This window comes from Aegilops tauschii, chromosome 5 (genome assembly GCF_002575655.3).
Source record: "Aegilops tauschii subsp. strangulata cultivar AL8/78 chromosome 5, Aet v6.0, whole genome shotgun sequence".
Classification (NCBI taxonomy): domain Eukaryota; kingdom Viridiplantae; phylum Streptophyta; class Magnoliopsida; order Poales; family Poaceae; genus Aegilops; species Aegilops tauschii.
Window position 1 is genome coordinate 347,491,611 of NC_053039.3, and position 18,245 is coordinate 347,509,855.

The 18,245-nt window shown below is 49.4% G+C and overlaps 2 protein-coding genes across 2 annotated transcripts; both read right to left on the reverse strand.

Annotated features, from left to right (window-relative positions):
- Positions 1-4,278: 4,278 nt before the first annotated feature.
- LOC109772452 (glutamate receptor 2.7) lies at positions 4,279-8,167 on the reverse strand. Its single transcript, XM_020331136.4, has 3 exons — positions 7,815-8,167; positions 6,409-7,718; positions 4,279-5,714 (listed from the first exon to the last, which is right to left on the reverse strand). The coding sequence occupies exons 1-3, from the start codon at positions 8,077-8,079 to the stop codon at positions 4,488-4,490; spliced, it is 2,802 nt and encodes a 933-aa protein (XP_020186725.1). The 5' UTR covers positions 8,080-8,167; the 3' UTR covers positions 4,279-4,487.
- Positions 8,168-8,482: 315 nt separating this feature from the next.
- LOC109772453 (glutamate receptor 2.9) lies at positions 8,483-14,070 on the reverse strand. The gene is made up of 4 exons (XM_020331137.4): positions 13,566-14,070; positions 11,543-12,840; positions 9,985-10,692; positions 8,483-9,342 (listed from the first exon to the last, which is right to left on the reverse strand). The coding sequence occupies exons 1-4, from the start codon at positions 13,891-13,893 to the stop codon at positions 8,728-8,730; spliced, it is 2,949 nt and encodes a 982-aa protein (XP_020186726.1). The 5' UTR covers positions 13,894-14,070; the 3' UTR covers positions 8,483-8,727.
- Between the last annotated feature and the right edge of the window lie 4,175 nt (positions 14,071-18,245).

Genomic DNA, 18,245 nt, shown 5'->3' on the forward strand with positions numbered 1-18,245 from the left:
TGATGGTTGGGGTTGCTTAGGGTATTTTTACTTCTTCCGTTCGGAATTACTTGTCACAAAAATGGATGTATCTACAACTAAAATACATCTAAATACATTTATTTCTTGGACGAGTAATTCCGAACGGAGGGAGTATCTCACATGTCTACGAGCCACACGGATGATTATGTGCTTGTCATTCATAGGCACATAGCGGGCGTGTGTGTAGTGAGGGGCAGGGACGGAGCCAGGAATTTGGTATAGGGGGGGCGAATTCCACACCTGTGGTCTTACGGATTAATGAGCATCGACCCAAGCCATAAAACATTTAGACCGTGAAAAAGGCCTAAACTGAAATCATGTTTTCGTCGATCTAGACATTAGAAGAAGACTATCAAATTGTCCATCTTTGACTAGACATAATAAGTTCTTTTATTTAAATAGCAAAATTTGGTAAATTGTATTATAAATAATTGATTCCAATCCAATTTTCATGTCCATCAATAAATGATCATTCATGTTAGACAAAAAAGAAAGATTTGAAGTTCATGAGAGTGGCCGTACCATGCTGGCATAGAGGACTCATTCATCCCTAGGTCGTCCATGGTCGCTCATGGTGATGGCGCTTCCCCTGATCCCTTTCTTTCTCTTCATGTCTGCACAAACACAATTGGACAATTGGAAATTTTCTAATTAGTTTTTACCTAAATACTTCACAGTGCAGCTGCGCCGGATGGACGCGGCGAGCGCACGCGCTAGATGACAAAACTAGTTTGCTGTCTGTAATAAACGCGTTATCCACTGGGTAGTGTAAAGCGCATGCATGTGCCAACGTCATCTATTTATTCTGTTTCAAATTTTTAAAAAGCTACAACTTTTGAACCGAGTGTCAGAACGCAGAACCGTTTTCACTGCAGGGTTCCTTGCGACGAGCTCTTCAAAACTAGATCCCATATGAATATGTTTTGATGATTTTTTTCGAAAGCAACTTTGATGCTAGATGAAGCAACATTAGTGTTAAACATGAGCAACTCTGCTGCTAGATGAATTGCACCGTGTGTATGACTAACTTCGCCTAGTATCCACCTAGTTAGTTGTGTGCAACAGTGTAATAGGGGGTCACCATGATTTCTAAGTTGCATACATTGGAAAATAAGTTGTGGATTGTTTAGTTGCCTATCATACTGTGAAAATTTCTTACCGTAGAGTGGAAACTCTAACATGGCTTATAAGTTGTCTACCGCAGAAACCAGGTTGCCCTTTCACTATGAAGTTGCCTACGAGTGATCCTCAATTTCTTACAATACTATGAAAGTTGTCCATCAAGGGACCTAAGTTGCCTACAATATCGAAAAGTTTTTGTGGGATTTAAGTCATCTATCATATTTCAAATTTTGAACTATGTGGGGATGGGTGGTATGAGATCTGTGTGTTTTCCTTTTCTAGGGGAGTCTGCTCGCCAACGCTATTAAGCACACGGATGTTGGCTAGCCAGGTCCTGACGAGCTCTTCAAAACTATACCCACATGAATACGTTTTGATAATTTTTCTTTCTTTCAGAAAGCAACTTGGACGCTAGATGAGACAACTTTAGTGCTAAACAGAAGCAACTCCACTCCAATTTAAAGTAACCAAGTACCAACAATGAGCAACTAACTAGTAATAGAGAATAACCTTGAACAGAGGTAGACAACATCATATCACCTTTATAAGCAACTTTCTTTTTACGAGAGACAACTTTAGTGCAAAAAATAGGCAACTTCACTACACTTTCTCCTAATTAATTTTCTCTAACATTCTCCTAACTTCCTCACAGGTACTTCTAAGTTGCATATTCTCCTAGCTTCCTCACTGGTACTTCTAAGTTGCATATTGTTGATTCTAAACTGCCTATAATACTATGAAGTCATCTACCATTGATACTCTTGTATCTGCTATTGCTAACTACGATAGGCAACTTGGTGCTCAATTTTGGCAACTTTTAGAGTGTTTGCATGCAACTTAGAAAAACAATGGTAAACCACTTCACAATATTGTAGGCAACTATTTTTGCAAAGTTAGGCAACCGAGAAGCAATGATAGACAACTAATTACCAATAGTAGGAAACTAGGCATCAATTGGTAGGCAATTTACAATATTTATAGGCAACTGCACATCAATTGTAGGCAACTAACTATCAAACAATAGGCAAATGACCAACCATGCATGATAGGCAAGTTGGGATAATGTTAGTAAAATTCACAGGTACACATAGTGTAGTGAAGTTGTTTTGTATGTAGCACTAAAGGGGCGTTATGTTTTGTCTGATTTTTCTTGTTTTTACGCCAACAAACCTAATAGAAAGTCCTACTAGGCCAAAGAGAAGAAGTTGCTTCTCTATAGCACGATAGTTGCCTCCTTCACACCCAAAGTTGCCTTCAAAAAGTATCCAGTTGCCCACAGTCAACCATACAATTGCCTAAAACAAAGTATCCAGTTGCCCACAATCAACAAATAGTTTGCCTAAAACCATGTATCCAGTTGCCCAATCCTCACGAACAGAAATATTTTATCAAGACCATTTTTTGATAAATATCTAAATATTTTAGATACCTGTAATTAAGTTTGGGTCATAGAGGGGGAGTCAAGATTTTCCCCTCCTCGGGTAGGATCCCTTGGTGCGACCGTAGAGGGGAGCGGGTGGAACATACCTGTATATGTTGTCTCTACTAGTTGTTTTTGTGGTTCTTTTTTTTGCACAAGGGTTGCATGATGTTACTGCAAGGAGCTTATGGGACAGCAACCCCTCTTTTAATGCATGACACTAGTTGCTTCAAATTTTGTAAGAGTTGTCTGAAATCATAGCAAAGTTGTTGCATGTTTTTTACTTTTGCATAGGGGATGCATGCTATTTTTTACTGCAAGGAACTCATATGGGGCAGCAGACCTTTTTTACATGCCTGATAGTAGTTGTACTCATTGGATGGCTAAAAGTGTCTAGAGAGGTCGATTCCGATATTTGGGGAGTTTTGGTGATCCACGTTGGAGTTGTCTTTATGTTAGGCGATTTAGAGGTGAAACTAGTCAATTGATAGTCATGGTAACCGACTTAAAAGGATTCTCCATTGATAGGTAGTCATACTAGGAAAAAAGAGTTGCTTTTTTATAACACTAAAGTTGCCTATGTAGCACACAAAGTTGCTCGGAAAGAAAATTTCTTCGAAACCTACTCATATGAGATCTAGTTTTGAAGAACTCGTCACGAGAAACCCACCGGTGAAAACGGATTTGAATTTTGACATTCTAATCAAAAGTTACAAGTTTTTAAAGTTTTTGATCCCCTAATAAATGCAGGTGGGAGCTGGCGCGGGAGGTTTTTCCTTTTCTAGACTGTCCTGACGCGGCGTTCGGTAAAACTTTCCTTTTGGAGAGGGCACTCGCTGGCCCGAACGGGCGCTCGTGCGCCCGGTCCTAGTTTTTAATATATACAATTACTTCCTCTGTTCCAAATTACTTGTCGTATGTATGGATGTATCTAGATGTATTTTAGTTCTAGATACATTCATTTCTGCGACGAGTAATTTAAAAAGGAGGAAGTACATTCTAAGACACAAAGTAACTAATCCTCAAAATATAATCTAACCTTTCTTTTTCTCGTTTGGTCGCTCGTCCGTGCGGCCGGCCGCCCGGCTGGAATGCGCCCGTGGATCGGCGCGATGGTGCTTGCCTGTCGCCTTTCCTTCTCGACGATAGACAATCTTGGTGGCCGGCGGCAGCGAGCAGGTTTTTCAGATCGCAAGTACTCCCTTCGTTCGGAATTACTTGTCACAAAAATGGATGTATCTATAACTAAAATACATCTAGATACATTTATTTCTTAAACGAGTAATTCCGAACGGAGGGAGTCGCAGATTAGAAAGGAAAGCGACTAGGGGGAGATAGAAAAACTACCGTATACGTGCGTCCTGATTGATCGCGGGTCCGTCTCTTCCACGCTGGGCTGTTTTTCCTTTTTCCTCTCCTGATACTGGGCCTTTGACCAGCTGCCTGCAATTATTACTTACATGGGCTTTGACCATGGCCTATGTGAGGCACAGGGGGGGCGAAACAGGCCAAAATTGTGCGCGTACACAAAAAAAGCTTCTACAGGGGCGACGTGATCGTTGGGGGGGTCTCGCCCCGTCCCCCCTTGGAATCGTCCCTGGTGAGGGGGGTAATTTGAAACAAAGGGGGTGTGTACGATCATAGTACAATACAAATCCACCTACTAATTTCTTCTTATTACAATTTACAAGTTAGCAACAAAGAAAATCTTCATACAAAGTCTTTAATATGTGTACATTGTCACGTCAATCCCCTCATGATACAGAGCATCAACAATTGTTGTCGTTTGTCGTTTATAACAAGGGGCCGACTGCCGAGCATGGCAGTTTGGAGTAGTTGATCAGTCATTGGCCTGGTCTCTTGGCATTCTTTCCATAGCTTTTAGCCGGTTAGCCTAACGAGCACAAGGTACCTTCTCCGCCACCTAGCCGCCGGCGACCGGCTCGATCTCACTAGTTGTCCGGGTTGCCATCTCAACCGACCCCTCGCTGGTGTGTGGCATGCTGGGCAGTCTGCCAACGATGCTCACATGGTCCGATGTATGAGGGGAGGCAACCGCTCCCACATCATTCTGGTTCCGGCCGGGCATAGTTTCGCTATAAACCTTTCTGTCAAAGAGCTTGGCCAACATCCAGAGCCTGACCTTCCACGATGGGCGTGACATGACCCACGGGAGGGGCAGCCAGTAGCCCTCCTTATGGAAGAAAGCGAGGTGGATGGTGAGGCAAATGAGCGAGGTGGCGCCGGTGATGACAAACAGGCTTCGGAAGCTGCTGAAGCTGAGATGGTTCGTCGTGAACGGCCCGGCGCCTTGTGACCTGTGGTCATCCGGGTTGCCGAGCCACTTGCGCTCGATCCTACTCATCTCGCTGCTCTCCGTGAGGTTCAGGATCGCCTGCGACAGATCCGTCACGTATGGCGACCCCCTGGGGAACGCGAACGCGAAGCCATCGGTCATGTTGGGCTGGCCAGTCACGGTGAAGTTGTCCCGGTAGGTCTGGAGGAAGATGTTGAGGTAAGGCGTCTCGTCAATAACGGCACCGATGCTACCGTTCAACAACGCCTCCTGGAAGCTCGACGCGTTCGGGTACCGCACCACCCTGTCCTGCGGGAGCCCAGACTGGTTTATGACCTGCGGCGTGAAGGAGTTGTTGAGGATCCCCACCTTCTCCGTGCCCAGCAGCAGCGTGCGGTAGTCCACGATGGTCGGCCCGATCTGCGGCACCGTGAGCAGGGAGGTGAGGCTGGCGGTGTAGCTGGACTGCAGGATGAGCACCACGAAGACCCACACCACCACCACCACCCTCGACAAGTTGCTTTTGAGCTTCTCGTTGTGGGTGAAGACGAGGGTGGAGAAGCCAAAGTAGAGCATGGTGCCTACTTGGTTCGATGGCGTCCCTTCGAACCTCTCATTGTCGCGGCGCTCGATGGCCCAGACCACGAAACCGGTGAAGATGAAGAAGGCGGCGCTGACGAGCCAGAGGTCATAGCGGAGCGGCTTGAGGAAGACCCACGTCCACTTGTTGCTGCTCCGTTGGTCGCGTAGCGGTACAATCATGGTGATAGACGTGGTGATGAAAGGCATCGTGAAGTCCACGTGCTCCGACCGCTTCGCCGTGATGGTCATGTCCGCCACCAGCGCGTCGTATGTCTGCAGCAAAGGGCAAGACCACAATGGTTTATTCATCCAACTTTTGCTCAACGGAAATCCTTTGGTATGCATAAACACATGAATAATCGTGCAAACAAGTATGTGATGTATAAATAGATGCCCAAAACACATGAATAAGGTATAAGCAGTAGAAGAACAAGAAAAGAAGCCCAAAGCTAGATCATCTATCTCTATGACCTTTGCTATATACCCCTTTTGTAAAGTAATATAAAAGTTTTATATCACTTCTTTACAGCGGGAGTATTCCGCACATGAGTGAGAATTAAGGGGCCGATTATACATTATACACCTAAAAAAATAGGATCGGCCGAATTTCCAGAAATCCAAAGGCTAGCGTACACGGCTAGCGATGTAGCGGAGGAAGACATACAGTAGGCAATATGATCAAACGGCTCAAGAAAAGAAAGAAGTATGTGACAAAATGATGTACTCCCTCTGTCTCAAAATAAACGACTCAACTTTGTATTAAATTTGTATGGAAGGAGTTGTATAAAAGGGGAAAGCTTTAAAAAAAAGACATTATTAGACTTGATGAGGTGGCTTGGTTTGAGTTGATAGATTAATGCAAAAATGTAAATGAATGCATGCATGACTTGGAGAAAAAAGACATGCATGGTTTGATGAATGATGAGGAGGCATGCATGGTTTGCGATCGAAGAAAGAAATGACTTACCCCATTGTTAACCGCCTCGGCCAACTGGTCGTAGGGCATGGGGTCCGCCTTCACGTATTCGAAGGGCAGAGCGTAGGGAAGCAGCCGCACCGCCGCCTCGAACGCCTCGATCACGAACCCGCCGGCCGTCGTCCGGTTCGTCACCGGGTCCACGTCAATGTGCATGATCGCCGGGTAGCTGGGCGGGATCCTCCCCGGCACCGCCACCCGCAGCTTCGCGGCGCTCGTCGGCTGCGCCCACCCACTTGGCCGGACCGTCGACTCTCCCGGCCAGATGAACGGCGAGAGCTCGCCGCCCGCTTTGCTGGAACCGCGACCGACATGTCGGCTCAGCCCGTGCCGCGGCGTCCAGAACCCGATGCCCTTCGCTTTCCCATCGTCGATGTTTAACACGCGGAACGCCGGCACCGCGAGCTCGCCGTCGATGAGCTCGAACCGGCCGCCGAGGCCCTCGAATGTCGTGTCGTTGATAGCTCGGAGGAGCTTCTCGCCCGATCTTGACTTGCCGAGCCCGGAGATGTCGGTGGGGCCGCCCTTGCCGCCCACCAGCCCCGGCGGCGATGATAGGTCGCCGGAGCTGAGTCGCTCTGCCGCGGACGCGACGGCCCATGCGGCGTCGTACGCCCACACGGCGTAGCAGCCCACCACGGCGTGCGCCGGCTCGTCGTCCGGGTGGTCACGCATGTACCGGTGCGCCCACCGCTTCTTGACGTCGCGCAGCCGCGGCGTGGTCGGCACGTAGGGCGCGAGCCCGATGACGCCCTGCGGCGGGTCGACGAAGCCGATGAGGCCCGTGAGCCCGTCCGTGATGATCCACGCGTAGCCGGCGCCCGTGATGCCCGCCTCCGCGGCGGCGGCGAACACCTTCTTCGCGAGCCCGGCGCGCGTGTGCAGCACAAAGACGCGCGTCTGCTCGGACTCCATGCGGTACAGCTCCGCGGCGATGGCGACGTGGGTCGCCCCTTCCGGGAGCGCGCAGCGGTATGGGACCTCGGCGCGCGCGTCGGCGAGGGCGTCCACGAGGAAGGGCACGAAGGCGGCGCCGTAGTCGTCGTCCTGGTAGATGGGCACGACGCGGCGCCACCCGAAGTGCGTGGCGAGCGCGGCGACGGCGCCGGCCTGCGCCGCGTCGCTCAGCGCGGCGCGGACGAAGAAGCTCGCCGAGGCGGGCGAGACCGACGGGCTGGTGGCCGAGAAGGAGACGACGGGGACCTCGGCCCGCGTGGCGAGGTCGGCGACGAAGGCCGCCTCGACGGACGACTGCGGGCCGAGGATGGCGCGCGCTCCCTGGCTAGTCATCAGCTGCAACGCTGCATGCAACGCAATCACGACCATGCGCGCACGCGTGAGATGTCAAACGAAACGAGCCGCGGAAAGGAGCAGAAGCGGCTGCCGGTCATACGTACCGGCGGACGCGGCGGCGACGACGTCCCCACCGGAGTCGTGCTGCAGGATGCGAACCCGAGCGGAGGAGTTGGGGAAGGCGGCGTAGAAGTCCTCGAGGGCCATGGGGATGGTGGTCGTGGCGACCTTGCCGACCGGCGAGGCGGCGTCGACGATGAGCCCCACCTTGACCTCCGTCGGCTGCGCCCGCGAGGTCACGGTCAAGAAGGCGGCCAAGGCGACCAGGATGAATGGAAGGTAGGGACGAGCGCGCGCGTCCCCGGCCATGGCGAGATGGAGGAGGGGCGGGAGAGAGCAGGGCAGTCAATTGCTTGGGCGAGACAACTCCTACCAGAGTTTTTCAAAGAATTTGATTGGTTGCGCGTGCGGGTTTGACCTCCTTTTGTAGAATATCGCGCGCATGCGACAATGTGCGGGTTTTGCATTCGTTTCAGTAGTTTCTTTTCTGAAGATACATACGGAGTATGTGTGTGGGGATCAGAGACAAATGTGACGTCTCATTTGGATCGTATCCCAGGCATCTCATCAGTTACTGTCAGCGAAAGCAAGCAGTGACAGTGCCAGAATGCTCGTTGCATATTTTTGTATTCTTTGCATTTGATAAAAAAAAACAAGGAAAACCAGTACTACTGAAAAACAGCATCAGGTGGCACCTTACAAGACGACGTCATTTGATAATTTCTTCGAATTTTGAGGGGGTGAGAAAACCAGCATACAGGCTAGCACTTCACAGGTTTTTCAGAAACCACAAGCATCAGAATCGCATGCTCCTCGCAGCTACCAACAATTGCCAATGTGGCAATGCACATCAAGCATTGCGATTCAAAAGGGATAAACTGTAAACATGTACAGACAGCTAAAAATGAATAACTAAATCCCAGCGATCAGTAAGCTATGCGCTCGTCAAGCATTAGTTCATTCCATGCTTATCTGTCTCCTGCGGATTGAGCTCCCACTCCGAGATAAGGAAGCTGCTCTATTTTGCTCCCTCTCAGAATGCATGTAAGCAAACGACAGCGGTTCCGTGTCCTGCACTGAGAGCTCCCTGCCTGGTGTTCCTTCCCCTTCTGGTGGGCTTCCTGTGTCCGTGTCTGACAGGTGCTCGACGATGTGACTAGGTATGCGTATGCTCAGCGGGGTCTCAACTGCACTACCAACATTTTCCGCTGCGGCTTCATCTTTATCTGGAGTGTTAGAAGGACTGTCGTCCCCGTGGAAGAGCTTGGAGAGAATGGCAGGCCATCTGCGCCATGGACTCTGACTGTTGTCACTGTTGAATTCATGTCGGTTGTTATAAATGGTTATGGCAGCGTGCAGGATTAATGCCAGGACTGAAGATGCTCCGCTGATGATGAACAGCCCCTTAAAGCTGTGCAATGTCAGGCTGCTTGAAGTTTGGGAGTCATCTTTGTCGGGGCATGAAGTCTCGCCATACAAGTCTTTCTGCATCTTAACCATTCTGTCATCCGATGCGAATTTCAGTATTCCCCTCGAAATATCAGGTGTGAGTGGAGAGCCTCGAGGGAATGCCTGCAGAGTTAGCACATGATGAGGATCAGAAAAGGCTTTAGTGGTGATATACAAGTCTGTCATAGTGCTGAGAGAGTTATATTATCATTAATTTATACCAGCCCAAAACAACACTGAGGCAGTAATATTAATCACTCATGCAAGCCCTTGGTAAGGTAAGGCAGTCATATTGATCATAATATTCCATCGTTCTGAATGAACTTCAGAAAGTCTAATATAAAGATAAGGTTTAAGTAAACTAGATGAAAACCTGATCAAGTAGATAGATTTATCACGTTACTGGATACTTGAATAAGCAAGCAAGTCTTGTAGTTCCCAATAGATAACCATAAAATCGGCACTACTTCCCCCAGAACATGATCGTGCATTTTAGATTCTTGACAAAACAAGTATAATCTTGCAGTTGTCCTTTAGGCTTTAGCATGTTCACATACGACAAATTTAGGAATCTCGAAGTACAACTCAAACATGAGCTGAAACTGTAATCTTAATCAAAAGTTTAAACTGATGGTATATTAATATGCAAATTTGAGTTACTAGCAGGATCCTGCAACAACTTAGCATCGAAAATTGATTCAGCATATAGGATTTAACCGTATTATAAATGGGCTACTGCTCAACAACTGGAAAAATGGCACTCACATAACCAAATCCATCAAACTTGTAGGTTGGTCCAACCATAGTGTACTTCTGGCAATACTTTGAGAGGAACACCTTAAGGTATGGTATCTCATCAACAATGACGGCAACTTTTCCACTTGATAACGCTTCATCGTATTCCACAGGGGAGTCAAAGGCAATCATCTTTGATTCATCAATTTTCAACCTTTTCAAAAGCCCAGGCAAGAAAGAATCATTGAGGTAGCCAACATTGCCCCCATTTCTGACAACTTCTTCTAAATTTGTGACTGTTGGCTGAAGTTGCTCCACTGTAAGGATCGAGCTTAAGCTTGCAGTATAACTCTGCTGCACTATTAGCACAACGAAAAGCCAAACAACTATTGCAATTCTTGATAAGTTGTTCAGGATCTGCTCCCTGTGAGCAAATACTAGTGTTGAGAAGGAGAAGTAGAAGACTGATCCAATTTGACTGGCTGGGGAACCTCGAAAGTCTTGATTTATTCTATGCTCAATACTCCAGACTACAAAACCTGTGAAGATAAAGAAGGCCCCAGTTCCTAACCATAGGTCGGCTGTCAAAGGCCTTAAGAATGTCCATGCAGTCTTCTGTCTCCGGTCCTGAACTGGAACCAGCATGCGTACCCCTGACTCTGTGTAAGGAAGAGTAAAGTCTACATAGGAAGAACGGTTCGCCAAGATTGTTATATCACCTACAACTGCATCATATCTCTGCCAGCAACACATATAAAAGTGAGTTGGGAAACTTTGGAGTACAGGCTATAAGGCTTTACAAGAGTATATAATACAATTTTACAGACAGGCTAAACTATTAATCACCTGAGAATGCAAGTCATACAGAAGTATACTACAGATTCAGAGGGGGTAACAATTTTTTAGAACACAATACAAGGGGCAATTGTAGCTTTTGCTGCGGCACTGGTAAGTTAGTACTTGAGAGTTAAGCTTATCAAGGTACACTGTTTTCTATTGTACATGGCTTAAACAAGCTCATAATAAAGAAAGCTGCTTGAACCCAGGTCCTACAGTGACGAATAGAAGCGCAATTGAAATTCCTAGAAAGTTATACATACATGTATTGATAAGACCATACACAGTGAAGCTTCATCACCCCCGTCCCCCCACCCCTAACCTCAGCTTATGGTGGTACCTATTTAAGAAGTATGGCCTATACATCATATCTAGTGGGAAGGGAATGGAGGGACAATGATATCCTACAGGTCCATTTGTCTTGATCTTTCTGGTTGACTGGGGAGACGGGTTCCATTGAATTGGAAGACGGCTCGATAGCAACAACAATGCTGCTTGTTTAGTTTTGGGAGTGGTGAAAATAAGATGTGCTATTGACTGACCCTCTTGTACTTACTTCGAATCAATAGGCCTATCAATTTTCATTAGGTGGGCCAAACAGTGAATAAAAGAAAAATAGGGGAACACGAGACGATCATGCCTTTGATTTTGTTTAAGGGCGAACGGGTGCAGAGATATAGTCTTATATGTCTGCATACTAAAGACCAATGATCAATGGAGCAGAATGGAACAGAAAAAGGACCATGCATACCTTAAGATAAACTTCGTAGACAAGCTCATCATAAGTTCCGTTACTCGATCCTTCCCCGTCTCCAAACTGCTCATAGTGACGGGGTACATCATAGGATAATTCTTTAACTACTGCCTCAAATACATCAACGCAGAACCCCGTGGCTTTACCATTTTCAAATCTTACAAATTCTTCAAACCCAGGTTTCACAGGCATGCCTATTGTGAGATTTTTATTCGTTGGAAATAGCCAGCCTCTGGGTGCAGTGGGTGCAGTTTCATTATATCCTGGCCATACGATGGTGTTAAGATCAGACTTCATTTTTGGACTACCAGAGATGCCAGATCCTGGAGTCCAAAAACCAACTTCTCTTCTCTCCTGACCAACAACGTTGATTATTGTGTAGTTTGATGATACTAACTGCATGTCTTTAATGTGAAATTTCCCGCTGATGCCAAAAAAAAGGACCTTTAAGAGTGCACCTCGCAGTTTTTCAGCAGCTTTTGAAGTATCTATTCTGTCAAAGTCAGTGGAAACATTCTTTGTTAAAGACGGCCTAAAGTCTGAATTCACAAATCCAGCCTTCTCTGCTGCTAATGCTAATGCCCATATGGTATCATAAGCATAGAGGCCAGATACTGTGGGCTCACTTAATGAGGTGCCTGGATTTTCTAATCGGTACTTCTTGCGCCATCTCTGTCTAAAGTTTTGAAGTTCCACGGTATCTTGAACATGAGGTTTCACCCCAAGAACTCCTTGCATCACATCAAGTGCCGGTGAACCAACCACATCAAAGATATCTGTCAAGCCATACGCGGTAATCCAGACAAAGCCTTGGGCCATCATCCCTTCATCTTTGGCAAGCTGGAAAAACTTTTGAGCCAAAGCATGCGACATACGCACAACAAATACGCTTGTCCAATTCTGTTTCAAGTTTGAGATAGCTGTCTTCATATCATCCTCTGTAGCTGAAGGATGGATCTTGCACCTGTATGAAACACGAGTGTCGACTTGTTTGAGGGCATCAACAAGGTCGGGAATGAATTTGATATTGGTATCATCATCATCCTCATAGACAGGGACGACTTCCCTCCAATTGTATTTCTGAACAAGTGAGGCGATAGCTTCTGCTTGTGAGGAGTCATTCCATGCAGTCCGGATGAAGTATGGAGTTAGTCCGGATCGTGACGGGCAATCTGCGGAGAATGAAATGATTGGAACCGTTGATTTGTTGCCAAGCTCCGCAAGAAATTTAGCCTGAGTTGACGTCTGTGGCCCAACAATCGCTTGCACTCGGACATTTTGCAGTAGATCAACACCTGTAATCCTTATGCATCTTAGAAAGAGATTTCAGATCAAATTAAGACTTTCTATCAAACAACTGCAAGGAAAACGTACTCATTCATAAGACATGATAAATTGGATAAGAAAAACTCTCTGAATAGCAATGTCAGATCCACCCTAACTAACAGCACAACTAATAACAAATTCACGGGTGCATTATCCGTTGACGGCCCTAGTTTTTCAAGTGCCCATAAAATCAGGAAACCGTCAAACTCGTATTATGCTCCAACTCCAAATCTAACAGCACAACTATAAACTCTGCATGGAACATTCTTGGTTGGGGCTCGAGGTCGGGGCTACCAAATTACTTGGCGCGACGAGCTGGGGGCGCACGGGGAAGAAGGGGTACCTTATCTCTATGCCAGATAGGGCGGCGTGACGGCGTCGCGAGAAGCAAGACAAGGAGCCGACTAGCCGAGGGCGAGGCTAGTAGAGCTGCCCCGGCCGCCGACGGGGGAAATGGCAACCACGCCGATGGGCCAAACGACATACGGAGGGCTCGGGAGATATAGAGAAAGAGGATTCTAGAAAAAAAAAACCATGCTCGGCCCACGGCAGAAGATTCGGCCCATTTCTCAGCCCACGCCACTCCGTCTTCCTCCTAGGCTCCTAGCTTACTGCTCCGTTTTTCCCTCAAAAAGAAAAAAAAAAAAAGCTTACTGCCCCGTCTGAGATGGGGAGCCGTGCACGGCGCACGTACCTGCGGACGCGGCGTCGACGACGCCGGGGCCGGTGTCCCGGAGGTGGAGCTTCAGCCTGGTGCGGAAGCGGGCGTGGCTATCGTCGGCGTAGAAGTCGTCGAGGGCCAGCTCCATGAACGTCCAGCTGATGTTCCCCACCCACGTCTTCGTGTCCAAGATCACCCCCACGTCCACCACCTGCCGCCGCCGCCGAGGAGCCACACCACCCCCCTGCGCCGCGGCACCGTAAGCGCCGATGAGCAGAAGCAAGAGGACGAGGAGGCGGCCGTGGCGCCGGAGGGCCGGCATGGAGGCCCGGAGACGGAGAAGCGCCGGCGCCGTCGTCATGGATGCTAGCACGTAGTACGTACTTTTGGTGGAACGGTGTCTTCCGTGGCTCCCTTTTTTCCTTTACATGCCCACGCCAGCCAAGTCGTTTCCTCGATCGGCCATTGACCGGCTACGCGCCTGTCTCCCAAGCTCACACTCAATTGGCTGCGTGTGAGTGACAGGTTGATAGATAGATACGGATAGATTAATGGTGATACCGTTGCTGCCGGCCATGGAATTCTCCAATCATACTTGTCGTACGTAGGTGCTTTTGATTGGCTGAGAAGTTGAGATCGATGGCGTGGTCAAGTTAACTAACAAGTTCTTGTGCTGGTACGTAATTTCGAGAGTGCCCCCTAATGAACAAGAAAAAAGAACTTCAGAACAGATTCCATGCATTGCATGTTACCCCAAAGGTGCGACCATAAACAAATGCAATCCATGGCGTTTCCAGGACCAGGACCAGGGGTGCGTGGCTACCGCGACGTGGGAGCTGCGTGTGGAGCGTGTTGGGTCAAATCAAGTTCCTGGTCATACTGACGATCCGGGTCTGCCCCTCAACATCAAGGACCACCCCAAGATTGCCAAATCGCCGTGGTTGGCCGTTGAAGTATTCAGCTCACAGTAGTATAAAAAAAGAGACCAATCCAGACTAGACTACCCTGTTGGCATTTTTTTATAAAAGAAAACACCGTGAACACCAAATGTTTAAGCTGAGACTTGAGCATTGATAGGCTGGCTGCAAACTCCCGCGCGTTGCCAACTAAGCTATGCTCGGTTCCCGAATGGAGTACTACATATATTGTTCCTACCGCTGGAGTTTTCTACAGTACTAGCAATTAATTTGCTGATGAGAATTCAAGCCCGTTTACGCGATAAATCAAAGTCAGCGGGTAACGAGCCAGAGATAAGCTCGACTTTCTTTTTCAAGGGAACAAGCTCGAGGTCGAACGACGGGGAATTAATGGTCACTTAAAGAGAACCTCATAGCAGGGGATGTGTGGATGCGAAGGAAGCTAGTATCCTATCACGCGGTGGGTCGGACATGGGATTTTCTGGTCCTGCTTCTTCCCGGTCGTCTGGACGAACGGTCAAACGTTTGCTTGGTTTTCGTCCAGAGGCTAAAGAGAAGACCATTTATAATTATATATACTATAAAAAAGGCCTAAGAAACATAAGAGCCACTGCGATCACGCAGGTCGGCTTTGGAGCCTGCAACACCTCACAACTTAACTCCCTACCAGCAAACTGCCATAAACGGGTTCGGCTCACCTGCATGGTTTTTTTTTCAGTATTTAACAAAAAACTACCACAATTCGTGAAACCGTGTCTATAAACTAACACTTTACAAATTTGTGCGAAAAACTACCATTTTTCACTAAAAACTACCATGTATGAAAAGTGCCTGATTCGACTCGTTTAAACTCGATTATGAAAAAATAAAAACGCAATCAGGTCCCTGCAAAAATATGAAAAAAAGCAATCAGGTCCTGTTGCCGGCGAGCTCATTCCCGCCTCCGCCTTGGCTAGCAGGCCGCCGGAAGATGCTGCGTAGCCGGAACCTGCCGCGCGACGAAGCAGATTGGGGAGCCGCCGGTCGTCGGGTAGCGGTGCGCAACGCGGAACCTCTCCCACCAGAGCGCACAGCAGGCGACCGCCCAGAGAGCGCGCACCTACGGAGGAGAGAGGAGGCATAGCCGGCGTCGACTCCGGCTGGCAGCTCGTCTCCATGCAAGGGGCAGGCATGCTTCCGTGCGGCCGGCGGGCGACGGCGAGGCTGCAGCACTGCTCGCTGGGGAGGAGCTTGAATGTGATGCCTCGTCGTGCTCCTCGGCACGGCAGCCGGAGACCTCAGCCCGGCAGCCGTGACCCTCGTTCCGGCACTGCACGGACCTGAAGCCGGAGAAAGAGATCGAGGCGGCGGCGGCCTTCACCGGAGGCGGAGAAGATGAAGTACTCCGGTGGCGCGGTCATAATCGAGTTTAATTTCGTCCAAATCAGTCGTTAGTGTTTTTTTAAGAATTAGTGAAAAAATGGCAGTTTTCCGCACAAATTTGTAAAGTGGTAGCTTGTAGGCACGGTTTCACGAATTGTGATAGTGTTTTGTTAAATACTTTTTTTTAGAAAAGGAGGAGGACCCCGGCCTCTGCATCTGGACGATACATGCAGTCACTTTATTAATTATTCACACAAGACCTTACAAAGTCATACAACACTAAGACTAAAGCCACCGTTTAGACAACATCTGTCGCTACTCCTATCCAATTGATAAAGGGATGCTGATAGTCGGGGCCTAATACCAAACAGATCTCGCAGTCAAACCTAACATCTAAGACCTGAGATCCCAACCAGGACGCCTGCCGGGTATGGGGTGCCCACCAGTCCGGCGTGCTCTCAACCAGGACGCCTGCCGGGTATGAGGCCGCCGCAGCCACCTGCCACCAATCCATCTCCAGTGTTGTACTGCTGCATCTACCTTACCCGGTCTAGCTACCGTCGACGCCACCACGACGCCAGACAACACCACCATCCTGCGCTCGTCCATCATCACACGCCCACCGGCGAGAACCCGCTGCTCCATGCCGCTGAGACCCGTTGTTGTCGACGTGCCAGATGCCATGCCGCTCCTCCGTCGTGGCCACCACCTGTTGCCACTGGTCCCATCCCCTTGGCCTGCAGTTCCTCTAACCGAGGACCCAAACGCCCCAGGCGACGCCTCCAAGAAGGGTACGACACATGCAGTGCCGCCGCCGCCCAATCTAAGGAGATTTTGGGTTTTCACCCGGGCATGGGGTCGGGGTGGAGGGCAGGGACCTCGACGGCGCCTGCAAGGAGGAGAACGGCGACCCTGGTCGTCGCCACCGTCGGGATGAACGAGTCATCCAAAGTTTCCTCCGGTCCGATGTCACCTCTACCAGCCCCCGCGAACGCACCGAGGCCGACGACCGCGATCATAAGCCACCAAGTGCAGCGGGAGAGAGCCTGCAGCGCGGAGGAGATCCACCGGCAACTCACCGCCCACGCGGTCAAGACGCCGTCCATCCACCCCTCGCGAACGTCGCCAGCCGAGGACGCCATCGCCATGCCTAACGGGGCCGCCGCCCCAGGTCCAGGTTCCTCCACGATGGCCGAAGTGGCGAGATCCGCCACGAGCGACGAGATCCGGCACCGCGCGGCCGACGCCATCGCCCAAGCCCGCCGTCGACCGATCCCGCCGCCGCCGGGAGCCCATACGCTGCCGGGAATCCCACACCCATGGATCTGGGCGCTCGTGCACCGTCGCGAACCCGCCGCCTCCAGGATCCGCCACACTATCGGGAGGGCCGCACCCCGCGGATCAGGACGCCCGCGTCGCTGCGGATCCGGGAGAGGGAGGAGAGACCCTCCGCCGCCGACATCGCACACACGGGCTTTGGAGAGTTACTAGGCGGCAGCGGCGGCTGAGCCCTCCCGAGCCGCCAGCGGGGGAGGCGACGCGAGAGGGAGGTTAATTGAAGTCTCACCTGCATGAATTACTGTGCAGGGCGAGTAAAACAGCGCCACGTGCACCCTTGTGGGCCAGCAGATCTGGTTAATTAAATTGTAGTTCTAGCGTAGACGAGTGCTCGCCGGCCGGCGGCGGCGCCGCTTGGTCATCTACCACTAGTTGAGCACAATCCTTTTTCGAGAAGCAGTCGAGTGCGATGTTATGCCGCTGTGCGGTTGATTAACGCCTGCAGTTCATCTCTTTTAACCGCCACTACGAACCGCCCATCGCCGTCGACTTCTGATGTCCTAGTATGCTGCCACCGTTATCTCCTGCCCCATGCCGTCGGTGTTCCAGTCTCCCAGTTTGCTTCACTGTCGCATGAATTGAGCCGAAGCACTCCAAATTGAGAGATTGGAAGGCATCTTTTTCAAGTCCGGTGGAGTGCCGCCTTACTGATTTCGGCGAGATGCGGTTATCTTCTTCAGATTAAGTGACATCGTGAAGTCCTTCTGTAGCAATAGTGCAATACACCTAGCCAACTGTAGATCAAGACAACTACTAGTAAGCCAAGGAACAGAAGATCTGCAATGACAAGTTCCTCAATGGCATCGTCATGCGCCTGTGCGCTTATTTCTGGGTTGCCGCCTGGCGCTGGCATCCAAACCATCCTCCAGTGGCCGTAGACGGCCCTGTGGCGTAGCAGGAGCTAGCTAGCAACCAGTCTCATGCCCATGTTTCTTTCTCTATAAGATAACTGACGGAGGGGAGAGATAAATCTCGTTCTTTGTCGTAGGCGAGGTGAGGAAGAAGAACAAAGCATCTCAAAGAATAATTTTTGATCCTGTAAAAAAGGTAGATGTAATTAACTGGAGCAGGCCCACAAGGGTGTACGTGGCGCTGT

Excerpts from the sequence above, each read along its gene's own strand:
- LOC109772453 (XM_020331137.4), bottom strand. The coding sequence starts at position 13,893 with ATGACGACGGCGCCGGCGCTTCTCCGTCTCCGGGCCTCCATGCCGGCC. Across the intron at positions 12,841-13,565 it reads CGTCGACGCCGCGTCCGCAG|GTGTTGATCTACTGCAAAAT; the intron begins GTACGTGCGCCG and ends TAAGGATTACAG. Across the intron at positions 9,343-9,984 it reads AGTTTGATGGATTTGGTTAT|GCATTCCCTCGAGGCTCTCC; the intron begins GTGAGTGCCATT and ends CTAACTCTGCAG.
- LOC109772452 (XM_020331136.4), bottom strand. The coding sequence starts at position 8,079 with ATGGCCGGGGACGCGCGCGCTCGTCCCTACCTTCCATTCATCCTGGTC. Across the intron at positions 7,719-7,814 it reads CGTCGCCGCCGCGTCCGCCG|CGTTGCAGCTGATGACTAGC; the intron begins GTACGTATGACC and ends CGTTGCATGCAG. Across the intron at positions 5,715-6,408 it reads CCGAGGCGGTTAACAATGGG|ACATACGACGCGCTGGTGGC; the intron begins GTAAGTCATTTC and ends CCTTTGCTGCAG.